Source organism: Ptychodera flava, chromosome 17 (genome assembly GCF_041260155.1).
Source record: "Ptychodera flava strain L36383 chromosome 17, AS_Pfla_20210202, whole genome shotgun sequence".
NCBI classification, from domain to species: domain Eukaryota; kingdom Metazoa; phylum Hemichordata; class Enteropneusta; family Ptychoderidae; genus Ptychodera; species Ptychodera flava.
In genome coordinates, this window is record NC_091944.1 from 14,955,459 (window position 1) to 14,970,982 (window position 15,524).

Below are 15,524 nucleotides of genomic sequence, written 5' to 3' on the forward strand. Positions count from 1 at the left end.
CACACAAAATATTTCATAAGATATATGGACCTTATGTGGACTTGAGTGCCATTAGCCATACTGTACCGGTACAAGGGCTTTCCCAAAGTCAGGCCTTTACAATCATGTAAGGCAGTAAAGCCAGAACAATTTTTATAAAAATTTGCTATGATGGTCATGCAGAGAAAGACCTAAGTACGTGGATGTTTGGAATTTTGAAACGAACAAAAGATGGAATTCTGGGAAAAATTCAGACGTTCTTTCTATTTTGAAAGAAATTTGTCAAATCTTGAATATATATGAAAAAATAGTTGAAAGATCCTTCCTTTAACCTCAACCCCTCCTCAATGGCAAAATGGTCTAAAAAGCATTCGGTAAGAGGACAAAGCTTGTTATTTTAGAACAATAATAGAAACTGATGAAATTGCAGGTACCATTACTCTCAGGAGTCTTCTGCCTACTGCATGAGGCTCAATAGACTCAGGATTTACCGGTACAGTCAATTGGCTTATTTCCGCCATTTTGTACCACTGCCTTCTAGTGAAAAAAACTACCAAAGAAATATTTCACCAATGAAATGAAAAGCCCTGCACGATTCTGTTTCATTGGTAAATAACTTTAGCCAGGTAAAAACATTCACCATTTTTACATCGTCATATAGTTTTGTTGTTGTAATTTTGTAGGTGTGTGCACAAGTTTTTCTTCCAAAGTACTATATTACATGTGCTGAGTTTTGATATGATTTACACTTTCAGTTGGGACTCCAGGGACCTAAAGACACTACACTGCACACTGAAATGTTCTCTGCTATAAGGCACTGGACTGTACATTTTCACACCTCTATAACATGCAACCATATAAGGAGACGGATTAAAAGATATATCCCAATTCAGTTTAAACATATTATGTGTGTGTGAAATTATTTCATCTTTCTGTTCCCGTTTTGATACATATGTATGACATATATCACTTGAACTACACTGACTGACAGTTCAGTGTGTTTCAATACTGCACACTGGGCACCTGAACCTTCATAAAACCCCACTTACCAATTGACCAATTGCAACACTCCTGTTCCATTACAGGTGCACGGCACAGTTCAAAACAAAAAGGCATGATCAAACTCTAACTGGCAGCAAAGACGTGAATACTTACAAAACAAAACATCTAGTAAGCTTTAAAACATATCCAATTCCAATGGACATACATATTCCATTGATATCTGCTGGGTATGCCTTTGCTATAGGTCAAGGGTCAATTTCTGAGCATGTGCAGTACAGTCTTCAACATATCATGGTTTTCAGAATTTTCTTGACAGGAGCTGCTGTAAATGTAGCTACTGTCTCATCATAGTTTCAAGATTTGGGCAATAACCTCCCCTGGGCATGTCTTTACATCAACACTGGGTAAAGTATTCTGTAGATGAACTATGACCTTTGACAATGAGGTCACAGAGTCATAGCAGAAGCCAATCAACTGCCAGCATTCTTGCTGAAGTGCTAATTCAAAACACAGTCCCTCCACCACACACTTAGAACCTTGTGAGTGTTTCTTTCAGCAACATCATTGACACAACACAGGAAATCATCAATTACTAAAGGAGTAGGACTACAGAGATCTCACAGCTCACAGAATTACATCTAAAACTTTGGCCACTGATGCCAAACAGTTCAGGACTGTCAAGAATCCCCAAAGAAAGCTCATTGTCACTTCCTGTGATACTGCAAGGTCTGTCCCCATTACAGCAATAGACCATCATTTGACCTGAACCTCATGAACTTTCACACAGCTAAGGCTCATTAATATCACAGAAAAAAAATTGGCAATATACTGGTACATGTAAACCTCTCTCAATCTTTACAAGTTTCAGTCTGTCCACAACAACATAACTTGTAATTACCGGTATTTTGGATTTACATTTGTTTGCTGGGCATAAAATAACAGCAAAAGACTGAATAGATGATTCAATGAGTGACAGGGAATTGGTAACCAGTGGAAAGTTATGCTGATGTTAATCATACAAAGTACATAAAGCATGACTTTGCCAACTAAATAACTATAAATACAACAAGGTCATAGCCATGACAAATGTGACTCACAGTTGAATACTTTCCATGCATAAATACATGATGGTTATTACCTTTGAGTTAAATCAATACGACTAAAACATGGGACAGTCTTTTCTAACACCACACCTAATACAACACACAATCTTTCTATTATTACACCTTGATACTGTAATTTTATTGCAATTCAACTTCTGAAAGTACCAATGAAGGTAATAACAGCTGTAATGTGGTCCATAATAATAATGATAATAATGATAATATTAATGATAACCTTTGAACAAATGTCAGGAGATTTAACCTTGAGATGGAATCATGAGTCTGTAAGTCTGACAGGCTGATGTCACCATATGGGAAAGTTCACCAAGGGACAGATCCTACAACCATGAAACCAGCAACCCTTTAAATGTTTAGATTTTTGAGCTACCACTTATGTGGAGTCATTGCCGTGTCCATATCCTTTCAGTCACAGTGACAAACAATACAATAGTTGGCTGAAAGCCAACACCCACGGATACTGAATATTAACCTTTTTGAACACTCGCACATCAAACACCGGTAACCTCCTTAAGGTTTTTCCTTCAGTGCACACAAAACTTATGTTATCAGTGACACATACCTTTTTTCTCTAGACTTTTTAATGATAATGATGTGAAGTTTGCTGCTTTCAACAATTATGGGTAAAGTGAGAAGCAGCTTATGAATTGCACTGACTGTTCAAATTTAAAAATTGTCCTATCTTTGTAAAGTTATGAACAGCTTTGGATGAAGGAACTGGGTATGAAGCTTACCGGGGGGTACATAAAAACCAATAGTAACTGACATGTCAAATAATCCATTGATGACTCAAGGTAATCTGACGGTTTATTAACCCTTTGATTTTCCTACCAAAATTTTAGTGCAACATTTTACTAAATTTTAGGAATTTTTCTGTAATTTTTTTGATAATTTTGGACCAAACTGAGACCACATTTCATTGGCTACAATTATTTATCAAAATTTCGGCAAAAATCTGAGAAAAATTGACTAGGGTGTATTTTATAAAGGAGACAAATGTTGATGTTGGTACTCAAAGGGTTAATGGTACTGACTTACAATGCTGTATTTGCATCCGACTGCCTCTCTGTATACTCAATGACAAATACAAAATACCAAATCTGGAATACATAAACAGCGAGTTAATTTGTACGTGTTGAACGGCACAGATCTCAGGTTAAAGATTGACAGTATGCGGAAACATCAAGGTCTGTCTCCCATGAAACAAGTGATACGTTACCTGGGAATGATGTATCATAGTTATTACAGTCGCCATATTGGATTAATAATCATGTTAATTTGAGAGGTGTCATAAGGAACAGAAATTTCATGCAAAAGTTGTTGGTCAAGATATTTTGTACTGAAAATGAATGAGTACTGGGGCATTCAAGTTTTTTACATTCATCCTGGAGGCTCTGTATGAGCGATTTTGAATCAATTTTTGAAAACAATCTGAAATTACACATAAATGAGGGCATTTTGAAAGAACTTTGCCAAAATTTTACATGAATCTGAATCACTGTGTGAGCTGAAAATTGAAACAGACAATTGACCAACACAGTCTCAGTCACAGTAATGTTTTCTTTTGGCCGGCAAAACCATGATTGCTTTAAACATATTTATTTTTTCTCATTTCACTTCTTCTTTTAATGATATTGAACGCTTCATGATATTCACACAACTATTACTAACATCTGACCATCTGCTAACTTGACCAGTATGAATATCAAGGCAAAATATTTCCATTATCTGTAACTCAGTTTGTGATTTTTTGTTGCCAACATGAGACAACAGTCATGCCACAGGGCTAATTCAAAGTGAAACCATGTTATTAAAATGCAAAAAAATATTTATTTGATATGTTTCAATACAACTTTTGAAAGTAAATGCATATAAGGAAGATGAAATGGTACTTTGTTATCATAAGTTATGATAAAAACCATGAAAATTACATTTTAAAGAATCAAAAAAAGATGGCAAGACAAAAAGGGTGCTTAACAAACAATAAAAATATCCAAACTAGTTCGGCAGCAAACAATTTTGCGCATGATGCTTGAACCTCCAATGATAATCTGAGCAGTTCTACTGTGTGGTGAGTGGATGCCTTTGTTTTTATGACCAAACAGGCTCTGCTCACAAGTGTAACATTTAACCACAGTCCCTCCACACATGGAGGGACATTTAACCCTTTCACCACCATGATTTGGCCCGATCCCATTGTTATAAATGGTGATTGTGGACCTGTTTACAGGGAATTGGGGGTGAAGAGGTTAAAGGGAGGAGCTCATTGGAACTCTCCTCAAAGGTTGACAGGGACCCCTACAACCGATGTCAACATTGTGTCTATGGTACGTTGACAACTGATGAAAGTTACAACATGTTTGTTAACAATATCGTAAAATTTAAATGTTGCAGCTATGTTGACGTCATGCATCTAGCATGAAATACATTGTTTGTAAACAAAAAAGTTGCACACACGCAGTTCCGACGACCCCCCTCCCCTCCCTTAACAGACATACATAAACACTTTGACAATATTAGTACGTTAGGTTGAGCATTGTAATTGAGAAAAAAAACACACATTATAGGGCTGAATATTAGCAAAGACAAAAATCTCACCTTTCAACAGTAAGAGACTATCGTACTATTTGAGGAATGTCATCCGAAATTAAAATTTGTCATCAACAGAAGCACTGGTTGATTGACAGGTGCAGATGATGCGAGCACCTAAATGTTTATACAAGCTTTTTTCTGATAGATGACTTGCAAAAATATCACAAAATACACACACTCATGCACATCTCCTCTGGCATTGAACAGAACCAAATTCCTTCATGTGCAGAAACAGGAATGCTATACTGTGTGTTATTGATCACTGACACATAATATGGCACATGCGGGGACAGCAGTGCCGACGCCCACTCACTCTCTAATCAAATAAATATATTCCAACTTGTGGACATCGAACATGGAATCAGAGTGGTCAGTCCATTCATTAAAAAAGGCTGCCATATTTTCAAGAAACTTCTTGGTATGCCAGTAACCGAAATTACCACAGGTCTTGAACTGCTTTCAGAAACATGTTAAGCAGACAGAAGCCATGTACAAATTTAATATTCTCTTCCCTCCCCCCTTCCATTGCCCCTTCCCCTCCAAGGATGACCTACTTCAGACCTCTTAGAATAGAACATGTGGACATGGCCCGAAATCTACAAAACCCGCGGCCCAACATTATCTTATAAATGTATATGCCATTAATAACACACAAACACAGCAGAAAATAAATTGATGCGGAGCAATACATAGCCCATTCATCATCACAAGATAACGAGTTCAATGGAGGCTCTATTACATTGCCCATCACATTATTTCAATAAACCCGTTTTTATTTTTACCTCAATTACTTCAGCCGCTTGCACAGGCTGGAGCTATCATACCAAAGGAAGATTTAAATATTCTGTTTTGTATCAAGAAAGCAATATCCATGCTCCTCTTTTTTGAGTGAGAAGACAACACTAAAAGGAGGTCACGTTTTTGTAGAAATTTTGAGAAAGATCAATAGCACAACGTAAATTTTTCACACTGCACAACTAAATTTTTTAAAATGGTAATACAATATTTCTGCATGTCTTCCTAGATCCTCTCAAAATACCTATGATGCACAGCTGGTAATACATCATGAAATTTGTCAACAGTTCCCGGAAAAATAACTGAAAGATATTTTTTTGTCAACACTTCATCTTGTGTCATTTCCCTATGCAATATTGTCGAGCTGATCTGATTAGCTTGGTAGTTTCTACTGATAACATTTTTTAGTTTCAATTCCACTTCTTTCAAATCAAATCAAAACTGCAACGGAAACAACATACAGCTTTATAAATCACCAGCTGTACATCAGCTGTCATAGACCAGTATATTTGCGTCTTTTCAATTTTTTTATATATCAGCTCTAGCAACACTACCGGTAGGTCACTCCTTTACTGCTGTGTTGCTGGTTGATAAAAGGTTTACAATGATGTCCCTGGACAGTTAATATTTGCATAATTGGTTATGAAAGTAAATTTGCATGAAAGAAAAGTTGGTGCATGGGAAGAACATACATGATATCTTGTACGGTAGGTGTGGAGATATTGTTCTGCAAAGGTCATAATGCAATTTGAAATTCATGATTAAGGATGGAGATTTGACTTAAAATCCCATACATAAGAGAGAAAATAAGATAATGTAGGCATAACTGTTTGTGCCATATTTCATAATTAACATCTCGAAACATGATAATACTTGGTTTTGCAACCTTCCACATCATGTACACACAAACAACCCCTTCCCTTCCATTCACCTGGTTGCCATGACAACTGGTATTATCCTCAACCTGTCACCCAGTTCTCTGCAAACAGGTCCACGATCAACTTTGGTAACAATGGGTTTGGGCCAGGCCATGGTGGTGAAAGGGTTACAAGGATGAGCAACTGCAGATGAGGATGAAATCATCAAACTGCGGCAACAATCATCAAGATAAAATGCAAGTTTCTTGAACTTCTGTTAAATTCATATTAATGATGGATCATCAGAATTGCAACTAAAATTCAATACATAATATTAGAATATAAAACATAATATTGACAATTCAGGCAAACAAGAACAACGTCATACAAATTTGATAACAAAAACGTCATGCTTCACATACGCTTTCCCATTCAACTTGACAATGCACAATAGTTATGTCCTCTGCAATAGATATTCAAATTATTATCTTCTGAGGTGAGTCATTCCCGCCACATTAACAGAATTAAAAGTCCCATTTGCTAAATATTTCTGACATATCAAAAAATCTTTTGTGTACTCTATCCCTTGATTTTCCAACCTTTCGGAATTATGATGAGTGCATGAATACCCATGGAACCATCACCAATGCACTGAAATTGACAGGGTTGTACCAAAGACAAAAGTGATAGGCTTAACCCTTTGAGCGCCACAGTCAATTTTTGTCACCTTTATATATTGTAACCCTAACAATTTTTTTCAGATTTTTTCCAAAGTTTTGATCAAAAACTGTAACCAATAAAAAGTGATATCAATTCAGTCCAAATCTGTCAAAAAAATTGCAAAAAACTTCATAAAATTGGTAAAATTTTGAACTAAAATTTTGCAGGAAAAAGTACAGTTACTGTACTCAAAGGGTTACTAGTAACGCTAAATTCTTTCCACAACAAGCAAGGAGGCATGATCGCTACTCATTCATCCATTGGACTCTCATGGCACCACAAAAAATTGGTCTAAACCCAAGCTGTGGTTGACAACCAGTACATGACAGTATCATCATAAATAGACAATTACGTTGCTTTCATTAGACCGGTTAACAAAAACCCAGGATATAAAGTGATAGTACTGAAAATACAAATTCTCATTTCTATTAAGTGCCTCACATGTTTAATTGCCGGAAACTCATTTGCTTCATAAATATTTTTATAAAAAAGATGGGTACCATCATTATAATTATTTTAAGTGAACTGGCAAGCTAAAAAGCTATCAGCTATTATATGCCTTAAATATTGACAAATTAAGTGAAGAAATTTATGCGCGTTCTCTTCAGACAACCAATCAATTAAATGAAAGTGGTGATTAGGTTTTTCTGCCCTATGTTCTTCCCCTTAATTGCATTACGTGAAATTCTTTTGGCATGCTATCATCATCTTGACCTCCTGACCTTTGACCTGCCTACTCAGTATTTCTAGAGCTATTGCTGCCTGTGTTACTTTTCATTTCTGCATTCCTCAACGAAAATGATCTCTGTGTGTGTGTTGGTGAGCACAGCCAACACTACAGAATTGTCAGAGTTTGATAAATTATTTTCATTTCTTCAGAAGGGAGGTGGGGCTTTGGTTATGTACAGACCTCAGTGTTGCAGAGACTCTGACCCAAGCCATATACATAATTGGCCAGGTAAAGAAGGGCCGGCTAAAAATTTCACTTGAGTGAAGAAAAATATTAAATTTTTTTTTAATATCATGCATATGCAAATGATTGGAAAACTTAATGTGAATTGCCAATATTGCTGGTAACACAAAAAGCAAAAATCTGGAAAACAATTTTTCACAAGCATGGAATTGTCAGTAAGAATATAACATTGACAACAAGAATGGCATGGTTATATCATTGGGCATCATAAATACTACACTGTTCAAAGCAAAATATGGCCACGAAATAAACTATATGTCTCCAGTAACCCGCCTGGCCTATTTTAAATCTACATTTACACCCTACTTTTTTCAGCATTTTCAAAATTTCTGTTACTTCACTAAATTTTGTCAGTTTTTTCTTGAGAAGCTGCTGGAAAATAAACAGAAAATTAGCTTCCAACTGTATTTTTTGTCTTGGTGGCATGCGGAAGGAAATCTTTTTTAATTTCAGCGAAAAAATTTGTCAGTAATGTAACAGATAGTCTCTCTGTTTGTGGCATACTTTCGATGTGGTAAAGTTCAGACGAAACAAGAGGAAAGTATATTCAGTAGGCTATAGATCGTTAAACAGACAGCATGCAATATGAGGATGTGGAATTTGGAACACAGGCCGACTACCGCAGCAGAAGCTTATTAGCGGCATGTCAGTGAATACATATCCTTCACAAGAGACACCGTATCTGTGGTGAGGCATTTTATTTTTAGCAAGATTTGCCACTTGATAGTGAAACCAAAAATTATTTTTAACGACAAGAAAAGGTCACATGTCAGTGCATTCCTGGTCTGGGAACGTCCATTCTTTTGAAGCCAAGCTCTCATCAAATATGCAAAAAAATATTTTTAATTTTCTTACTGTTGTGACCGGTACATGGCTTAACTGATCTGAATGCTACAACCCCTAAATATTCTTATAGAAAACTGATGGACATAGCCCTCCCAACCATTGGAGCTGAGCTTTTTTCTTTGTTATTTCACTCTGCTGCTGTTCCGTAGACCCTAGTCTATGGTTGTTCCAACAAAGATGCCTTCATTATTATAAACATTGTGATTGGAAAAAAACACTGAAGCACCTCCAGACAGAGACAAATCATAAGTGAGGTACTGCTACAATTTATCCATGAAAGCAGAATACAGGTTTCCCTAAAACACTTTATCCGATACAACCATATTTGTCCCTATAGTCAAACAGGCTTGCCAATGCCAAACCGCTGAATCAGAGATTTGGTGAAGCATCCCTCTATAAATGCAAATTTTATTTTCATAAAAACAGCAACAGTATATAAAAAAATTAAATTATGTAAGAATCATTGGGTGATAGTATGATATTTGACTGAGAGACACGCGAATACAGCACTGAGTCTCATAAATTTGTATATATTATACTATCCATAAACATGCCATATTTGAAAATGTGGTTGATTTCGGTTTCAAGCATTGTAGTTTACAATGCAATGCAGGGATCGGAGGGGTAGAGGCCATACCAATTATTCCACAAAAACTTGAAAAGCAGAAATCAACATGAAGTACACCAGTTACATGAAGCATGGATTTGAAAGTTTGTTTATAGTTAATGAATATGTTAAGCATTGCACTGCTATGTTGCAAATGAAATGGATTGTGCTTATGGGTCTTCCTGCCACAATAAACGACGCTGCATTTTTTTTGTCTCTAGAAATACTCCTATTATATCAAACAGATATTGACACCTCCACTCCATGCCAACTGCACAAAAGTTTGAACTGGTTTGCAGAAATAAACACGAAACAGACACACCAAGAACAGCCTGAAAAAAACAATGTCAACAGTTTATCCAGAAATTACCTTTGAACAGAATTTCAGTATGACTGACTGAAATTTAATTTAACCTAGCATCCAGTTTCTGATGTTGACTGACCAAAATTTTCTGTGTACCTCACTAACAGAGATAATATCATACCATACACATCCCACATTTAAAATTTTACATCAAAGAAAACCATGTTGTGGGTCTCATGACCAATAGGTTTAATTGATTCTTATATTTCGTTAATACATTAACAATCAAGGGAAACTAATAATGTGCTTATGTTCTTACTCAATGTATGTGAGTGACTATTCAATGTCATAAAATTAATAACACATGAGACTGGCAATACATCACAATTGAAGTCTGCCCCCAAGCTTGTGCTCATGACCATAATATTGATGATGCCTGGATGGCCCCTCAGGCAGGCTACAAATTGTCATATTGCCCTCGCTGTCATGCGCTATAATTCAACGCTAACAGAAGCACAATTTCACTCATTAAGTTTTTTTTTTCTAATTTTTTTTTTTGCTTTCATCATGGCAATGACGTTCCTAAGGTCAAAACAAACACAAATTCAATGTGAATAATACATGTCCAGAGAAGCAGGCCTCAGAAATACAGGAAAACAAGAAATCATGAGGGTCATGATGTACAGATAGTCTTTAACACTGAAATTTAGGACGAACCAGGAGCTAAAAATAATCAGCTTTTGAAGGCCACCACATTCACTTAAATATATGTTTAAATGACCTTCACATCAGAGCTGCAATCAGAATATACAAAATACAGTGTTGAGAAAAGTCTGCTATCAATTCTATCTCCATGATGAGAAACAGGGTGACCATAGGAATTTTGTTCCAAGGATCTGCAAACACGGACTGACTTTCTCAATATAAGAAACCTTAACCCTTTGAGCACCAAAGTCTATTTTTGTCCCCTTTATAAAACAAACCCCAGTCAATTTTCAGATTTTTGCCAAAATTTTGAGAAAAAATTGTAGCAAATGAAATGTGATGTCCATTTGGTCCAAAATTATCAAAAAATTTCAAAAAAATTCATAAAAATTGGTAAAATTTTGCACTTAAATTTCAGTGGGAGAAAATTACAGCACACAGAGGGTTAACATGATCAGGAAAGCAAAGTTTTTGAGGTCAGTCCAATCTTTGACATTAATTAATGGATGAAATATGTTGCTTCAGAAAAAAATTTTAAAAATGGATCTGAAACTGTTTGATTATCAGCCAACCCTTGCTTGGCAAATGTCAAACAAAATACTAGCACTGCATCCAACAAGATCATTTACAGTAGAAATATTCAATCCCATTATGATAATCCACAAATGGGAAATAGATAGACGTTGCGTCTACTGACAAAGAGCAGGTATGTACACTGACTGGCAAAACTTGTGTGTACCACTGAAATTTTGTGAAAATAACTGCGGGTTGCAAGTTCAGACCACCAATAGGTGCTGATTTTTTATGCTCAAGTCAGAAGAGAAACTGGACGGGTAATAAAAAAAAATTTAAAAAATAAGGTCCTGCAGTTTTTAAAGGTAGGTTCAACTTCTCATTCAGTAAAAATATATCACCAGGGATACATGGCCAATAATTCATGTATTACAGTTTTGGTTACGTTTGGGGAACTTGTGTTAATTATTTGAGAATTGTAACTTTTTCCCATTGTGTCAACACCCCGAAAGCATATCTCACCTAGCAGCCTTGATACTGGTAGCACAGCATTGGATGCGACGAGGAACATCTCAGTACAACAACTACACAAATTTATTGACTTTTAACCACAATAACATTTAATTCCTGGCTTCTTGCCCTTTACACAAAAGCTTGCTCACCTGGGTTAAAGCTGGCACAATTTGATGAAATATCCTGGAAACCGTGAATTACAAGCACAACGCTGACAAATACCCGACAATGTGGTAACCAACTTACGGGAACAAAAAACAGCGAAGCTGTCTGAAACTTCTGTGTGGATCTGTACTGCAGTAACAAGTGGGATGCCATCTGTGTGCAATATGTTGCGCAGCATCTAATCTGCACAAACACTTCTTATCAGAGGGCACTTCTTCCCACTGATAGCTTCAACAGTTTGAAACAATGATGAATCTAAGTAACAGAGATCCATCATTTCTGACACTCAGTAATGCATACCTGGAGACAGAATTACAGTAAATTGACTGGAATTTGTTTGTTGTTGCCATATTTATAAAATGCCAAACACTGAAATTCCATATGTAGTGTTTGGTTTGGCCACAGTTACTCTTGGGGGGGTAGAGTAACCGTGATTTGGCAGCAAAAAAAACTAGAAAAGTTAGACAAGGACAAGCCCCGGGACATACATGTACCTTCTAATGCTTACCTATGGTATACTGATGAACATACAAAAAAATTTATGAACTTGCTAAAATTTGAAAGATTTGTACACTGCCATGTGAATGTAGCAAATTACCAAAACTTTTAAAATGACAGCAGATTCACCTGAACGATGTTTAATGGTACTGAAGAGTAGAATACATGAGGAAAGTGATACCAACCAAACAAACAACGGTACTGTACAGGTATTGTAAACTGTAAGATTGTCTTGTGATCCCGCCATTACTTTTAATTATCATGCATTTTTGAGTCAATTTCTTCGTTTCCCTATAGCTACACATCTGCAACAGTAAGAAAGGTAAAATCCACTATTGCGCTCCAACCACAGAACATGACATCAAGATTATAGTTGGGTGGCCCCCACTCTTCTAGGGCCTCCTATGACCTCTATGACCAAGCTACACGGTACAGATACTACAGCACACAAGAGTAAGGTAGTTATTATTTTAATTATACACCGAAAGAAGTATATCCATGGTTGCATTGAGGTGAAATCCATATATTCATAATTAAATGATCATGCATGCAAATAAAAAAATACCTTATATTTTTAGAATCAAGCCGGTCTCAGAAAATTGTGCCTAAATTAATATGTAATGACTTGAATTAAGTGACAGGAGTCCATAACCTATATACAAAAGTCACTGATGAAATGGACAAGGATGACTCCAACATAAAACAAAACGATGAGAAATGTATGAGCCTTAGCAATGACCATGACAACCGTTGTGAAGGTTTTACTATGACTTCCTTAACATCCACAACTGAAAGATCAATGTCAGGCACATTAAGGAAGCAATATGGCACTGTTGCTATGGGAGCAACAATGACATGACAGTTGATCAAGGAAAAAGTTGAAAATGGAAAGCTTTGACTTGAAGTTGACAGCTCACCAAAATCTGCAGTCAAAATAGCATAGGCTGGAGGCAATAGGATGTTGAATGCTTTGAGCTAGTATCAATTGCAAAACGCTCATTTTCTCATTCATAGTTTCCTTTGAAATAGTAACATACCTCTAAAATGAAGAAAAACTAAAGACAGTACCGAAAGGAGCAGACAGTATACTATAGGACCAGTAGAGTGACTTCTCATAGTTGATACATACTGTACAAGGATGAAACACCTCATGACATGGTGGCAATTACAATTGTAACTAGTATAAATGAACAACACACAGTTTGTACAGTGGTAACCCGGTACTTGGTCTCAGATCTCTCTTGTTACTTGGAGAAATGTTCATTAAATAAATGTTTATTTATAAATGTCTTTAGTCCACTTGTTTGTGTACCCATACACGATGGTATCTCTGGGCTTGGTATTTCAATTCGTCTACATCGTTTTGAATGCAACAGCTCGATATTTCATTCATTATGCAAGTCCAGCGTGACATTACAGATCCCCTGCCATGCACCGGTCGGAAACAAAGCCAGCTCTCATGAACGGGCCATCACAGTTTTTACAACTGTTAAACTCATTGTTCACTATATTACATGACCTTTGAATATCAGCCTTGCATATTTTATTGTGGATACGATTGCAATTAATAACAGTACCTGTTGTGTCATCCACAATGCTGATAACTGTATCCAACATGAGTCACATAATATGGTGTCTAATTTGGCCTTAAATCCACACTTTATGAAAAGGTAACAACACAATAAGACCTAAAATTAATTTTATAAAACAATCTGAGTTGTTTTCTGTCATCTTTGCGGCCACAGATTTGTTTTTTGATGATTTAATTAGCACAAAGGAGTTTCACAATTTGTAGACAAATGTTTTCACCCATACTGTAACAGAAGCTAAATTGTCACATTTGCTCAGCAGATGTTCGCATCTAAATTAAAAAGTGATAAAATGTTACGTCCTAAAAAAATATTCAAGAGACGCACTGCTGCCAACCTGGAGAAAAGGCCACTCTGCCCTGATGTGAGTTCACATAGCCAGCTGTTCGACTGTCAATTCAAAATTGTGTTTTGATTATATCTGAACAGAATATCAACTGTAATTGACAATCATGATTGATCTGTGAATTATAGCTCTTAATGGCCTCGGTGAGTAGTATTGAACCAAATGGGTCAAAACATAACCCTACTGCTGTTGTGACGAGCTGTTACTCATACACACAGATTTACTGGCAAATACGTCCACACCCCACACACACACAGTCACTGAATTGGTAAAAAAAAAATCAAACCAGCCTGGAAGTGTATGATATTCTCTGTCTTATCCTTAACTTTTAATATCTTGAAATTTTAATGACTGCCACTCAAGACAATGGATACTGTCAATATAATGGGTGATTTTTTTTTTTCCTCTCTCTCGTCTTTTCAATCTTGTCATTGGCTGGCAAATGTGATCAGCCCCTACATCAATGCTTGTACATCGCCTAGCAACCAACAATGGACCTTAAAATAGAAGCATTTTCATGATCCTTTCTGTATCGCGGAGGAAATTTGTACCGCACAGTAACAGGGGTTTGGGGTAATGTATCTCTTCCATGACACCCAAAACCCATCTAAACCACTCACAGATTATTCACCCCAGTGTGGCAGCAGCACCTAGAACTGGTAGGTGATGACACAGAAACCCTCATGTCTTTACACAAAGGGGGAGGGAGAGAAAATCACAAAGACATGAACAGAAAGAGGCCATATAAGTGAGCTCTCTTACACAGTGCTATTGTTCTAAAAATAGAACACTGTAAAATGTAATTTCTGCGAGTAATTTTGCTCTCTGTAGTGAGGACACACCTGACTATACTTCAAAAGCTCGTGTCACATAACACCACGATGTGAACTCTGAACAGGATTTTTAAAGAGATTCATAGAATTGTATTCATCACCGAATGACATAATTTCAAAAGATTCCGTTCGCCCATCAAATTCTTGAATGAATGATGAGCACATTCTGGGTATCATAAACACTAAACACAAAATATAGTATCGAAAAATATTTCTTTAAAATACTATAACTGCCAAACAATGGTTGCAGTTCGATATTTACCTGTTATGGTTTAAGTGTCAAGTTTTTCACTGCTCTTCTAAATACCGTAATTTGTGAACATTGCTGTAATTCATTCTCTGTACATCATAATGTCACAGGTATTTTTATTTGAATTCTTTTTTTATGATCTTCAATAGCACTGCTCCTGTCTCAGTTACACATATGTGATAAACAATTTCTTTAAAAAAGGACATTACTAGAAAAGCATCCAAATGACTTTACTATTCACTGCTTCAGTGACTGTGAAATGTAGACACATTTCGTAAGATCTCAAGAAACTGTCACTAAATAATTACTAATTTTT

At 36.3% G+C, this 15,524-nt stretch overlaps 1 protein-coding gene across 12 annotated transcripts in view; it reads right to left on the bottom strand.

Moving 5' to 3' along the window:
• LOC139115546 (diacylglycerol kinase theta-like) overlaps positions 1-15,524 on the bottom strand; it is a 90,441-nt gene that overhangs the window by 73,829 nt on the left and 1,088 nt on the right. The window contains exon 1 of one of the 12 annotated variants that reach the window (XM_070677747.1): positions 1,029-1,078. The exons of the other annotated variants lie outside the window; for them this stretch is intronic. Coding sequence (XP_070533848.1) covers positions 1,029-1,059 — 31 coding nt within the window. The 5' untranslated portion in view covers positions 1,060-1,078. Of the gene's footprint in view, positions 1-1,028; positions 1,079-15,524 lie in introns of those variants that run through there. 12 annotated transcript variants of the gene reach the window in all.